At 63.3% G+C, this 14,222-nt stretch overlaps 1 protein-coding gene across 1 annotated transcript in view; it reads left to right on the forward strand.

Moving 5' to 3' along the window:
• Nucleotides 1-14,222, forward strand: part of SBNO2 (strawberry notch homolog 2) — a 44,505-nt gene that overhangs the window by 1,296 nt on the left and 28,987 nt on the right. Inside the window, 1 exon segment of the mRNA XM_007460394.1 lies at nt 11,267-11,458. Within this exon segment, the coding sequence (XP_007460456.1) occupies nt 11,306-11,458 (153 nt within the window). The 5' untranslated portion in view covers nt 11,267-11,305.

A 14,222-nucleotide genomic window follows, 5' to 3' on the forward strand; every position in this document is an offset into this window, starting at 1 on the left:
CCCCCCCCCCCCCCCCCCCCGCTTCTGCTTCCCGGAATGCGCCTTGGTCCCGCCTGCCCTGGACATCCTTTCTGCCTGTCCACTGCCTGGCCCGGCCAGGTTTGTTGCCATCTGTTTGCACGAGGGGCAGGCCTGGACGTGGCCTGGGATGGAGCTTGCTGGCAGTCGTGGGGTGGGGGTGGGGGGGTGCGAGTGAATGTTCCACGTGTGGCGAGGGGGCTGGTGTCGGACGGACTTTAGGTGGGAACCTGCCTACCTGCTGCCGGGCCAGGTGATCCAGCCCCGAGCCCACCATGGTGGGTCTGTCCCCGTACGAAAGGTTCGAGGAATCTGGGGCTGGTCCCCAGGGGCCAGAGAGCCCAGAGGGAAGAAAGGCCACCTGTCAGAGGCATGAGACTCCAGACAAGTCAGTGGATGTGAGGCCCGCCCTTCCTCCAGGCTGGGCGGCCAGGGCTGGACCTGACCCTGTGTTTCCCGTCCCTGTCCTGGGCCCTCCGTGCCTGGCTGTGCGGGGAGCTCTGCCCTCAGGGACCCTTGTGAACAGAGGAGAAGCTGCGGGCCCCTGTCCTTGGGGCTGAGACCTGGGGCTCTTGGGTAGTCTGGAGAAGCCACCGCCAGCCCAGCTGCACCTTTTCTTCCAAACGCCCTGGATTTTCCCAGGGGAGTCCCCAGAGATGGGTAATGGCTGTTCAGGGCTGTCTGCTTGGACCCTGGGTGGGTGGTCTGGGGAAGGGTGGTCCTGGGACGCCCCAGGGCTGGGGAGATTCAGGCAGGCGCCTGACAGACCCTGGGGAGCCTGGCGAGTGTGAGACACTGTCCCCAGGGACAGCCAATGGGGACCCAGGGGAAGGCTCTCTGGGATTTTGGAGGGCTGGAGGGCCCTTTGTTTAACTCTGTGAGATGTCTACTCACACCTGCCTGGAGCTGCACCCACCGCGCGCGTGTGTGTGTGTGTGTGTGTGTGTGTGTGCGCGTGTGTGTGCGTGTGCGCGTGCGCGCGCGCACGCCGCACACACATGCAGGCACACATTGGGGAGATGTTTACACTTTGGCGGCAGGATGGTGGGCCCCGGGTCCTAGATGAGGGGCCTGATTTCCAGGGGAGCCTCGCGGCACAGCACAGAAGAGGCAGTTGGCTTTGAAGTCCGGGTGGGGTGGGCCTCAGGTGTGCCGCCCAGGGCCAGTGCTCTCCGGCTGCCTGACCACCTCGACCTGGGTGGGGTGGGGGAACGGAGCTGGCCCCCACTGGGAACATGACCAGCCCAGCTGGCCCAGCTTGGTTCTAGCAAAGTCTCAGACACCCCTCCAGCAGGGGCCGGGCCGGAAACGCTGACCCAGCACAGGGCTCTGGCCACGTGAGCGAGCTGGGCTGGGAATAAAGAGGCAACTGTGCCCAGTCCCCAGAGGCCACCTCCCTCCCAGGATGGCCTCCACCCTTGAGGCTTTTACAGAGGCTGCCAGGGGCGGGGATCTGCTTGTTCTCTGTGCGGGGATCTTGTCATCAAAAAGAGGCATCTGGAGGCTGACACACAGAGTGGGGAGACAGGCCCCCAGGGTGTCAGCACAGTTCCAGGGGGTGCGTGTGTGTCTGTGCACGTGTGCGAGTGCATGTGTGCAGATTCGTGTGCAACAGTGCACATGCCAGAGTGTGCACACGTCATGTGTGAGTGCTGCATGCACACGTGTGCATGCGTGTTGCACGTGTGCGTACATGTGACTCTGTGTGTGGTGTGTGTGTGTGTGTGTCTTGCATACGTGCGATCCGTCAGTGGGCAGGCTTGGAGCATCTCCAGCCACTTTTCCACAGCCAAGGGCCGTGTGGGGAGGGCTGGTTACGGAAGGCTGCCTGGAGTAACCGAGAGCGAGGTCACTCAGGCCTGGTCCAGGCCTGGCCAGCCCTGCTCACCCACCATCTCCCCATCTGCCCAGCCTGGGTGCAGCCTGGTGTCCGTGGGCCCCCTCTCCCCTGAGTGGAACCCTAGTCCCTGTCCCTTGGAACTACCCTCTCCTCTGCTGCTGGCAGGTCAGTCCCACATGGGTGACCTGAGCTGGGCTGGGGAGGACAGCAAACTTCCTTCATCTTCCTGCCATGGTGACAGCCACCAGCTTCCTCACTGGGAGGTGGGGCCGCCCTGCCCTCAGGCAGGTGACTCAGGTGAGGGCGATTTCTGAGGCTCTGGGCTTGCCAGCCCCCTGGGGTCGGGGGCAGAGCTAAGGCCTGTCGTTTATGTACAGCGACAGGGACTGACTTTGAGAACAAGATGCTCAGTGAGAGAAGCCACACACAGAAGGACACACAGTGTGTGATTCCATTGGTGGGAAACATCCAATCCAGAGAGACAGGGAGTGGGTTAGTGGTTGTCAGGGGCTGGGGAGGGGGTGGGGGTGACTGCTGATGGGAGTGAGGTTTCTTTTTGGGGTGACGGAATGTTCTGAAACTAGATGGAGGTGGTTGCAGAAGTCTGGATGTACTAAAGGCCACTGAATTGTTCACTTTAAATTGGTGAAGCGTATGGCGTGTGAATCGTGTCTCCATAAAACAAAGAAGTGTTAAAAAAAAAAGAGATAGCAGGGCCTGACTGAGCCTTCAGATGCCCACTGCTGCGGCCTGGGGTGAGCGGGCGTCAGCCGGCCCAGAGCCTGGAGGTCTGTCTTCTCCCAGCCCCACAAGGAGGGCAGAGGAGGTGCCGTCTGCCCATCTTATGGTGGGTGAACGAGGCTCCCCTGGGAGCCCCCAAGCCCCAGCTCTGCCCTGACTGCCACCGGCGGGAAGCAGTCTTGCAGGGACGTGGGCTCTGGTGCCTGGGCCGTGGTGGGAGGCCTGGGAGCCCCTCCCTGAAGCCCGGCCCTGTAGGAGGTGGCAGGCCCTCCTGTAGCTTCCCCTGATTGGCAAGAACACCCCCCCGCATTTACCCGTTAGGTGACTTCCCCTCCCGGGTCGGCTCGGCGCTCCCCCCACCCCCCGTGCAGCCTACGGAGCAGAAAGGGTGTCCCCCGCACGGCGGGCAGGGACACCACCAGGGAAGACATTGAACTTGGCCCCTCTGTGTGCCGGGGGCGGGAGTGGGGGCAGCGGTCACCCCGCGCCTCCCTGGGTCCTCAGGCACCCCCTCCCTCCAGGCAGGCGACTGCCCCGCCTTTCCCGCTGGCGCCTTCCCCTGCTGGCCTCGCCCCTGGGCTGCGCCCTCTCCCTGCGGACAGGTACCTCCCTCTGGGTTGGCCTCCGTCCCCATTGCAGCCAGTGAAACCCAAGTGAAACCGAAAGAGGTCTCGCCGGCCTCACTGCCGGGTCCGCAGCTGGCGCGGGAGCCGGGCCACATTCCGGAAGGCCGGCGCCTGGCATTTCCCGGGAGCCGGGGTGGGAGTTGCAGCCCCCGGGTCAGAGGCTGACACAGGAAGCGGGATTGAGGAGGACGGGAGGAGGGAGCATCCTGGGGCTGCTGGCGCAGTGAGCCTGTATGGCTGTGACTCATCGGCCGGATGGGGATGGGGTGAGAATCCTGCGTGGAGTTGGCCGGGAGGCGCCAGGAGCGGGTGTCCCCCAGCACCTGAGGTACGGTGAGGAAAAGCCGGCGCAGGAGCTGGGACAGTGGTGGGGACAGGGCGAGCCTGAGGGATTGGCCCCTCAGCCCTCAGCCCTCACCTCTCGCGGACCGGACGACGCAGCCCTGCGACGTTGCGGGGCTTGGAGCTCGGCGGGGGCCGCCAGCAGAGCCTCTCAGAGTGTCTGCAAAGCTCTGTGTGGCCTGCACGGCTTGGGGGCGGGGCTCGGCCCTGGAAGCTGCACGGTGGGGGCGTGAGACCCTCCCCACCACCCACTCCTGGCCGGCCAGGGTGCCACAGGACGTGGGGGCCCTCCTGGTGTTGCCTGGGGTATGTCCGCGGGCCGGGGCATTTGGGGGCAATTCCGTGAGATTCAGGCCCTCCAGAGGCTCAGCCACCGTCCTGGGCGCCGGACTCAGGGTGAGTGAGCCTGCAGGTGGGCGTCGGGCGGCGCTTAGGAGGACCCTGGGATGGCGGGGGGAGCTGGGTTGTAACTGGAGAGTCTGGCAGCTCTGCCCCCAGCACCGTGGGCACCAGGAGGAAGGCACCCCATGCTGGGACTGCACCCCAAAATCCAGACCTGCCACTCCCCTTGCAAAACCAGCCCATCTGGAAGCCCCGGGCCGCATCCCTGCGCAGAGGAGGCCCCACAGCCCCTCTGTGGCCCTGAGGAGGTTCCCCGGCGGCGTCACCACCTCCAGCACCTGCGGGGTGGTACCATACACAGGGTCAGGCCAGTCCCGACCAGGCTGCCTGTCCACTTGTGGGCTGTGTCCTAGCTGGGTTCAGGGGTCTGCTCAGTAACGACCCCAGAGATGCCCCCATCCTGGCCCCGGGACCTGCAGACGTGTCACCCCACACACAAAGGCACTTTGCTGGTAGGATTAAATTAGGGGCCCTGAGATGGGGAGGACCCTGGATTCCCCGGGGGGCCCAGTGTCATCACAAAGTCCTTATAAGCAGAGGACTTTCTCTATGGAGGCTGATGGGGACTGAGTCGGAGCTCAAGGGGCCTCCATATGCTGCTGCTGAAGCCGGGCTGCAGCCCCACCTTGCCAACAGGATCAGCACCAAGCCGGGCCTCTGGAGACGCAGAGTCAAGGGCCGGTGAGCTTGCCTGGACTTCTGACCTGCAGGCCTGGGAGAGGGCCTGAGTTTGTGGTCATTCATCTCGACAGGAGAAGCGGACGCAGGCTCCATGTGCTGGGATTTGGGGGCGGGTGCCCTTTGGCTTGGGCAAAGGTCTCTTAGGATGTTCTTGGCACCAGGCTGGACCTAAGGAGCCCAAGGAGGGTACAGGTCTGACCACTCACCTGGGACTAGTGTGACCTGGCTGTGGGCAGCACGAGCCACTGTCTCGCTCCAGACTCTCTGAGGAGCTGGGTAGAGAGATCTGGCATGCCAGCTGGCCTGAGACACTCCTGTCATCAAGCAGCAAGTGACAGGAGGGACAAACCCTTCTCCCCACAGAGCCTGGACAGACTGGGGCACATCAGTGTCAAAGGACTAGGAAGTTGGGCCTGCTGAGATTTGGTTTTAACATCCACTCAGGGGAAGAAGACCTGGGGGTCAGAGGAGACCACAAGCTCAGTGTGTCTAAAGCCTTTTATTTTATTTTAATTATTTTTTATTTTTGGCTGTGTTGGGTCTTCTGTTGCTGTGTGTGGGCTTTCTCTAGTTGCGGCGAGTGGGGGCTACTCTTCGTTGCGGTGTGCGGGCTTCTCGTCGCGGTGGCTTCTCTTGTGGAGCACGGGCTCTAGGCATGCGGGCTTCAGTAATTGTGGCTCGCGGGTTCTAGAGCGCAGGCTCAGTAGTTGTGGCGCATGGGCTTAGCTGCTCCGCAGCATGTGGTATCTTCCCAGACCAGGGATCGAACCCGTGTCCCCTGCATTGGCAGGTGGATTCCCAACCACTGCACCACCAGGGAAGTCCTTCTAAAGCCTTTTTTTTTTTTTGCGGTATGTGGGCCTCTCACTGTTGTGGCCTCTCCCGTCGCGGAGCACAGGCTCTGGACGCGCAGGCTCAGTGGCTATGGCTCACGGGCCCAGCCGCTCCGCGGCATGTGGGATCTTCCCAGACCGGGGCACAAACCTGTGTCCCCTGCATCGGCAGGCGGACTCTCAACCACTGCGCCACCAGGGAAGCCCCCTCTAAAGCCTTTTAAAGACCACGAGTAATCACAGGCCCTGAGCAGGCACTTCCCAGTGGAGGAAGCCCGCGTGAAGATGCCCTGCCGCTGTGGGCAGCCGCTCCACACGTGTCCATGTGGACATAGGTTGGAAGGTCCGCCAGCAGCAAGGGTGGGCCAGTAGGCACCACAGCTGGAGCTCCATCCTGTGGGCTCTCCCCTGGTAAGGCTGGACCACACCTGGGAGTGGGGACCAGGGGTCGGGGCCCCAAGACCCAGGCTTGGTATCCCCAGCTGTAACTAAGGAAGCTCCCGGTCTTCAACCCCATTCCCCACTGGGCCCTCGGGTGGATACAGAGGGCTACGTGCCTCCAAGCTGTGCCCTCAGGGCTGGTGGGGGCACTGACTGTCCTCCTGAGGGCTGTAAGGGAATGACAGGTCCTTATAGATTTGGGGCGGCCGCTCTGGGTGTGTGAGTTGCTTTGTGAAGCACCCGCCCTGCCGTGGACCATCAGAGCACCCCAGGCCGGCTGTTCTGTGCCCACGTGCGGATGGGTCTGTGGGCGCGGACACAGCCAGTACAGGTGACCCCGGGTCGGTGCCTCTGGGACTCAGCCTGAAGGTCTCCTTTTCTGCATAAACATTCAGCAAATATCGCTCTGTCACCTGGGTCTGGGGTCGGTTCTGCATCCCAGGGTGCAGTTTCTCCTAATGGCTGGCCTTGCCCTCCTGGCCTCTGGTCTGTCCGAGATGCGTGGTGGGAGCCCTGACACCTGCTGCCTGCTTTTCTGGCTGGGGCCTGTCCTCAGGCATGTGCCTGCCCCTGTCCCAGTAGGCCGGGAGGTTTTGCAAGAGACTGCTTGTCACTTCAGCCACCTGCTGGCAGTGAAGTGTGGGAGCTGGGGAGCCTGCAGGTCCTCCCCCAACTGGCAGCAGAACTGGAAGTTGGACCCCTGGCTTTCTCCGCGGGCCCACCTTGTCCTCGTTGTTCCAGACCATGGGGCTCCCCGTCCCGTCCAATGGGCGTGTGCTCAGGGGCTGGGCCCTCCCCACCGCTGGCATCCCAGGGCTGCTGCGTTCCTCAGGCCTCCTGGGAACCCGTGGAGGTCCTGGGTTGCACGCTTGGTGCCAGCCTCGCCCTGGTCAGCGGTGCGCCCAGCCCTGGGTGGCAGGAATTAGAGCCCAGTGTCAGGGTGGCTCCTTGGCTCTGCTGAATGAAGCGGCCGAAGGAAGCCTCCCCATCCTGTCCGAGTGTCCGGGGGTGGCCGTAACAGCTGACTGCACACTTGGTTTAAACCACAGAGATTTATCCTCTCCTGGCACTGGAGGCCAGCCATCTGAGATCAAGGTGTAGCAGGGCTGTGCTCCCTCCAGAGGCTGGGGTGGGGGGCAGCTGGGTGGCGGGGATCCTTCCCGCCTCTTCCAGATCCTGGGGCTCCAGGTATCCTGGGCCTGTGGCTGCATCACCCCGGCCTCTGCGTCTGTCTTCCCGTGGCTTCTCCCTGTGTCTCTGTGTCCAAATTTCCCTCTTAAAAAGGCACAGTCTTTGTGTTAGGGCCACCCTACTGCAGTACGACCCCATCCTAACTGATTTCGTCTGTGAAGACCCTATTTCTAAATGAGGGCCTATTCCCAGGTTCCTGGTGGATGTGAACTTGGGGGACACCAGTCTCTCCAGCACATGTCCTCTGTCCCACCACCTCCTTTCTGCACACTGGGTTCTGTCCACCAAATCCCCGTACCCCCATCACTCACCAGCTGACCCTGTGTCCCCATGTGTCCCACCCGAGTACCTGGCCTGGTCAGTTGGTGGGGAGGCCCCTGAGGCTTTCCCTCCCTTTCTGGCCTGTCCGTGGAGGTGACTGTCCAGGGGCACGTGCCCTCCTGGGGGTCCTGACATAGCCGAGCGGTGCCAGCCAGCCCAGGTGGGACCTCAGAGCGTGGCCGGTGCCCGCAGGACAGGGCCCCATCCCCTTGCCCGAGCATCCCTGTCCCTCCATCCCTCCGACTTCAGCACGGAGCCTCTCCGGGCGCCCCCACTGGGGACTGACCCCAGGCTGGCTCTGACCAGCAGGGCGAGGAGGGAGCTCCCCACCCCGGCCCTCCCCCAGATACCCCGTTCAGCCCAGTCGGGGCCCAGCCAGGCCTCCCGATTCTACCAGGGCCTCTGTCCCCACAAGCCCCCAACTCTGCCCCCTGTCCCAGAATCCCAGGGCTGTTGCTCAGAGCCCAGTGGAGGGGTGGCCAGAGGGCTGTTGTCCTGTGGCCTGGAGGAGGCCAGCAGGTCCCTGATGCCTGGAGACGCAGTTCCTGGGGGGCCGGATAACAAGTGGCCAGTGGGGCCAGGCACCACCCGGCAGGGGGTCCGGGCGGCGGGTTCTGAGGGTGCTTGGGGGGCTGAGCCAGTAGCACGCATCGTGGGGTGAGACCCAGCGGCCTGCCCTGGGGACACCAGCCCCGCGGTGAGGTCCGGCCAGGGTGATGGGGTGAAGTGGGCTCAGCCAAGAGGCAGGGGTGGCCGCGGTCACCTGCCAGCTAGGCGCATCCTGGGGGTCCGGCTGTCCCAGATCTCGCCTCTTCCCACGTTCCGCCCCCCACCCCCCCATCGTCTGGTCTGGGCCACCAATTCTTTGATCTTTCTCTCTTACAATGACTCATTCGAAACCTGATCTCAAAAGGAAATCCTGCAACTCAAAGCTGGGTGAAGCGTGGGCCCTTCCCCGAGAGCACCTTGTGGGCACCCACGCGGCACGTGTCATGGGGCTCACGTCTAAAAATACACTTTGACCTGGCCTCCTTCAGCCCCAAGGCCACGGCTGGTGGGGTCGATCCTGGGCGGCTTGAAGCCCCCCAGGGATGTGGCGAGGTCACCCTCCGTAGCTCTGGGGCTGGCGACAGGGTCTTGAGCCCGGGCCGGGGCGGGGCTTGTGGGGCTGCTTAGCAGAGGTCGGAAAGTGAGGGGATGGATGGGGGGACTGTGTTTGTGGGCTGCCCCAGTGCCAGCACTGGTGGGACGGGGGAGCAGGAAGCCAAGACTGTGGAGGTGGGGGTGGGGAGATGACCTTGGGCCTGAGCATCGACGGACAGGGACATCATAGGGGTGGCCCTGGGGGCATGGGGATGGCGGTGGGCACAGTGTCGACCCCTCCCCAGCCCCCGACAACTGCTCTCTGTCTGTGGATCTGCCTGTTCTGGACGTTTCCCATCAGTGGAATCACACCCTGTGGGTCCTTCTGTGTCTGGCTTCTCTCACTGAGCATCATGTTCTCAGGGTCCGTCCACGTGGTAGCGAGTGTCAGGGCTTCACCCCTTTGCGTGGCTGCGTGATGCCCCTGTGTGTGGAGGGACCACGTGGTGTTTATCCATCATCTGCTGGTGGGCACTTGGGCTCTGTCCACCTTTTGGCCGCCATGGTGACTGTTTAACCGTGTGAGGAGCTGCCGACCCCCAGGTGGCACCACGTTCATTCCCACCCACCGCATCCCCCCTGCCCCATCCTGGATAATGGTGCCCAGCAGACACCTTGACTCGCAGGCACGTTGCTCCCCTCCCCACACCCCCCTCCAGGTCCTGGTCTGAACCCCCTCCTTGGCGGGGTCCCCAAGGCATGCCCCCTGCCCCGTGTCTTTGAGAGGACAGGATGTACAGGCTCCGTTACAGGAACTCCCACCCAGTCATGGAGCTCTTGCTGCGGGGACAGACCTCTTGCTGGGGAAACATGATGCCCTGGATGGCAGGTGACGGCGTGGGGCCTGAGCCTGCTGGGGCTGCTACTCAGAACAGGGGCCACGGGGGCCACGCAAGCCTGGCCTGCAGCCGGTGGGGGTTCCTCGGGCACAGCGCGCCCTGGGGACGGCCCGGCGTCCCCCTCCCATGCTTTTTGGCCGTGGGCTCTGGATGGTGCTTCCCAAGAAAGCAGCCCCACCCTCCGCAGCCGCAGAGCCTGGAGGTACCCATGAGTGGAACGGGGTCGGTGGTGCTCGGGGTGTGGCTGCCAAGAGAGGGACGCTGTGGCAGCAGGGGTGTCAGTGGGGTTAGTGGGAGTCTCAGGCAGAAACACATGCCCTGCACTTGCTGCAGACAAGTGACCCAAGGGACACAGCGAGCCGGCCCGCCTTCCGTCCCAGGTGGATCCGCTGAGGGGTCCCACGAATCGAGGAGCTTCCCGGGGCCTCCGCGGAGGCAGCATTCACTGGAGTGGCTTGGGATCGCTGAGGCTCTGAGCTCCACTGCGCGCCAGATGAGCCTTGTGCTCATACCCGAGCAGCCCATCCTCCCGATGACCAAACCGAAGCTCAGGGGAACTCAGGTGCCCCGAGTTGTGGGAGGTTCTCCGACCCTTAGACGCGGAGCTGGGCTTTGACCGTCTGCCTGACCGTGACCGTGGGTCCCAGAGCAGCCTCGCATTCCTCCTCCCGCTGGGTCCGGCCTGCAGGAGGCTGGGGGCCGTGGCACTGGCGGCTGGCAAGCAGCTGGAGCCCAAGGCCTGAGCAGAGCGTGGCGGCCCGGCCCCCCACTCCCTTCCTGAAGGGCTGGATGCAGCTGTGGGTTGTGGCCCGGCCCCCGGGCCCCTTTCCCTCTGGGCCGCAGGGCGAGGCGCGCACGGGCGGCCCAGCCGGTGCAGGCGGCCCTCCCCGCCCCCACGGGATTGCACAAGCTGCCCGTGTGCGACAGTGATTACTGGAAGTCCCGAGGATTTCTTCACTCTGGGCTTGGCCGGGAGTGCCAGCCACCTCCTCTTCCTGCCTCCCCGGGGGCTACTTCCCGAGGTGTGCTCCGCCAGCCTGGGGTCCCTGCTATCCTTGTCGCGCGATGGGGCCTGGGGCCTGGGGCCTGGGGTCCCAGGCCACAGGCGGGGGCGGATCGGGGGGATCGCGTGGGGCTAGGTTGGCCCCTGCAGCTTTTCCCGGCTGTGCGAATCGGGGGGATCGCGTGGGGCTAGGTTGGCCCCTGCAGCTTTTCCCGGCTGGGTGTCTGCTCTCCTTCTCAGTGGGGACCCTGTGCGACGTTAGCCCCATCCGGATCTGGGGGCTCTTGCCCACTCAGCTCGGCCCCAACTACCCGGAGACCCTCGGCAATCCTGACCTGGTGGCAGAGGTATGGGGCTGCCCAGCCCCGGTGGGCCCCCCAGCTCAGAGCTGCTGGCTGGTCGGGCTTCCTCTCTGCCAGGCGTGCTAGGTACAGAGATCCGGGGGTGCGCCCCCCCCGCGGCTCATGCTGGGCTCCCAGGGCTCGAGGCCCACTTTGTGGGTGGAGGGAGCAACCCCCGGCCAACATTATTCAGGGGCCTGAGAATGAGGGCGGGAGAGCAGCGGGGCCTGGCCACCTGGAAGGGGTTGCCCTCACCCTGGAGGTCCCAGCCCGGGTCCCCAGGAGGGGGTGGCCGGACGGCAGGAGGGCCACCCCGGCAGCACTGCAGTGCTGGGAGCATCAGCTTGCCCCCTGCGTGGATGGGGCAGTCAGAGGTGCTGGGGGGACATCTACGGGGTTCCCTGGGGGTCCCGCCACCCCCCAGCCTGCTGACCCTGTCCCTGGAGGGAGCCTCCCCTGTCGGGGTCAGAGGGCAACCTCAGGACATGCGCATCTTTTCCCCAGGTCATGATGCCACCACCACGGAGCAAGAAGCCCAGATAGATGCCCCTGCGGCCTGGCTCGTGGAGCCCCCCGATGCTGGCAGTGGGGCCCACCATGGACGGGGAGTTCCCTCCGCACGAGCCTCCACCAGCCGGCAGCATCCTGTACAGCCCGCCGCCCCTGCAGACCCCGCTGTGCGGGCCCAGCGTCCAGGTGAGCCCCAGCCCTCAGGGTCTCCTCCCGGCCCCTGGGCGCTTCTCTGGTGCCTCAAGCCCATATTCCAGCCCCCAGGTTCGCAGGCAGGACCCTCCGGGGGCTCCCGTCACCCCCAAGTCCCTCACGTGTTAGCCGTGAGGTTTCTCCTGCCAAGGCCTCAGCTGGCCCTCGGGACGCTCGGCCCAGGCGGCTGCCCTCATCTGCCCTCACCTGCGGGACGTCGAGGGCTTGGACCACTGTGGCAGGTCACACTCGTCCGCTCTGCTTCATCGCTTCTTTCTTCTTACTTTATGAGACTTTATTTCTTAAGCAGTTCTAAGTTTACAGGAAAATGGCCCAGCAAGTTCCCATATACCTCTGCCCTCCCCACTTCCCCACTGTTAACATCTCACACTCGTGGGTGTGCTGTGTTCCAGCCTGGGAGCCGGTGCTGACCCAGCATCGTTACCTGAGGGCCACGGTGACATTCGGTTCACTCTTGGTGTTGGATGTTTTGTGGGTTTTGACAGATGTCAGATGACCCGCATCCACCATTACGGCGTCACACAGCATAGTGTCACTGCCCTAAAACCCCTCTGGTCCCCACCTGTCCATCCCTCCTCCCACCAACCCCCACATTGCTGATCCTTCCCCTGGCTCCAGAGACCTGCCTTTTCCAGAATGTCCCAGAGTTGGAATGACAGTGTGTAGCCTTTTCAGATCTGTTTCTTCCACTTAGCGATGTGTATTTAGGGTTCCTCCGAGACTTTTCCTGGCTTCATAGCCCATTTCTTTTTAGCACTAAACAACTTTCTATCGTCCGCATGTCCCACGGTTGCTTCCACCCACTGAGGGACATCTCGCTTGTTTACGAGCTCTGATGACTGCAATAAAAGTACCGCGAGTGGTAAAACGACCCTAGGGGCCGGGCCTCCTCATACCACAGAAGGTACAAGAGGCCTCTGAAGAGAAGTGTCTAGAATCCTCCAGCGAGTCAGGCCTGGAGCCAAACGGGGGCTCTTTCCCCGCAGAAAAGAAAAGAAGCCGAGTTTCTCTGTGTGGAGACTCGAGCTGCCGGGTGGGGAGACCAGATGGGGTGCGGGCACCAGGGGGCCGCGTGGGCTGCGGCAGTGACGCTCACACCTGCGTGGGGAGAGAGAGCGAGGATCCAGCTTGGGGTTGGGAGAAGCCGGGCCCTGGGCCTCGGGACCCAAGTGGAGCTCTGGGTTGAGGGTCCAGAGCTGTCATGAGGCGTCCCAGACCCCAGAGTGTAGCATCAGACGGGGCTGGGAGGTGCGCGTGAACCCAGGACTCACTCCGTGCCCGGCTGTGCCCACAAGGCACCCTAACGGGGCAGAGCACAGTGCCAAGCCACATCAAGCGGGCCTTGCCAGTCAGCAGGGAGGGAGCAAAAGTGGGTCATGGCTGCAGACCCACCCGCAGCTTCCAAGCCTCGGCTGATGGCCAGGGCCTCCAGCCAGGGCCCCGGGCGCACGTGTGCCAGGCCAGCTGTACCCACGGGGCCCCTGCCCTCTTCAGCCCCCACCTCCCTCCAAGTCTCTGCCTGCCTGCGCCCACCCTGAGGCTCTCGGATGCCCTGGTGCCATCCCACATGTGGCACAAAGCGTGCTCTTTTTTTTGTGGTATGCGGGCCTCTCGCTGTTGTGGCCCCTCCCGTTGCGGAGCACAGGCTCTGGACGCGCAGGCTCAGCGGCCATGGCTCACGGGCCCAGCCGCTCTGCGGCATGTGGGATCTTCCCAGACCGGGGCACGAACCTGTGTCCCCTGCATCGGCAGGCGGACTCCCAACCACTGTGCCACCAGGGAAGCCTGCGCCTGTCATTCTTATAACACCTCAGGGTTCCTCCTCAGCATCCCATCATTTGCCTAATTATTTTCCTGTTGTTGGGCCTTTGGGGTGACTCCAGTTTTTTCTGCTGCTATAAATAGCACCACTGCATTTTCCTCCCCCCTCCTGGATGAGTCCCTGGGGGTGTGTTTCTGGAATAGAATTCCTGGGTCAGAGCGAGCCCCAGCTTGGGCGGGTTTGCAGAGGATGGAGCTGTTCCACAGGGAATGGGCTCCTGCCACGTCCCGTGGTGTTGACCCAGGAAGCCGACTGAGGGCCAGGACATGAGCTCTGTCTGGACAGCCCGTGTGGACCAGAGGGGCTCAGATACTGGAATTGGGGGAGGGATGTTTGGAACAAGACAGGGACCCTTTTACAAGGGAGGTGCCGCGTGGAGCCCGACCTTGGCTCCGAGCCCCACTCCGGGCAGTCAGAGCCAGCAGGGCAGGCTCCCTGGTGCCCTCCAGGGCTCAGGCTGTGCGCAGAGCCTGTTCCTCTCGGGCCACCGAATGTGGGGGTTGCCCCTCAGGCCACACTGGGCCTGGCCCAAGAGTGACCGGAAGCCCGGGCAGCCCGTGTAGGCTGCGGGCATCAGTGTTGGCACTGTGCTCCTTCTCTCTTGTGTCCTGGCCGAACCAAGCTTGTAAGGAGGATCCCAGGGTGGAGCAGGCGGGGAGTGGAGCTGGCCTCAGGGCTGCCTGGCAGGAACATGCTCCCAGAACTGTCAGTGTCCCTAAGGTGGCCAGATTTAGCAAATAAAAATATAGAGCCCAGTGAAATTTAAGTTTCACATAAACACAAATAAAATTTTAGTTTGTGTGTGTTCTATACGGTATTTACACTAAAAATTATCTTTCGTTTATCAGAAATTCCAATTCCTGTTTTTTATCTGGCAGCCCTGTGTTATCTGCCACCCTTGCCGCCCTAGCAGGA

This window comes from Lipotes vexillifer, unplaced genomic scaffold (genome assembly GCF_000442215.2).
Source record: "Lipotes vexillifer unplaced genomic scaffold, Lipotes_vexillifer_v1.1 scaffold225, whole genome shotgun sequence".
NCBI classification, from domain to species: Eukaryota; Metazoa; Chordata; class Mammalia; order Artiodactyla; family Lipotidae; genus Lipotes; species Lipotes vexillifer.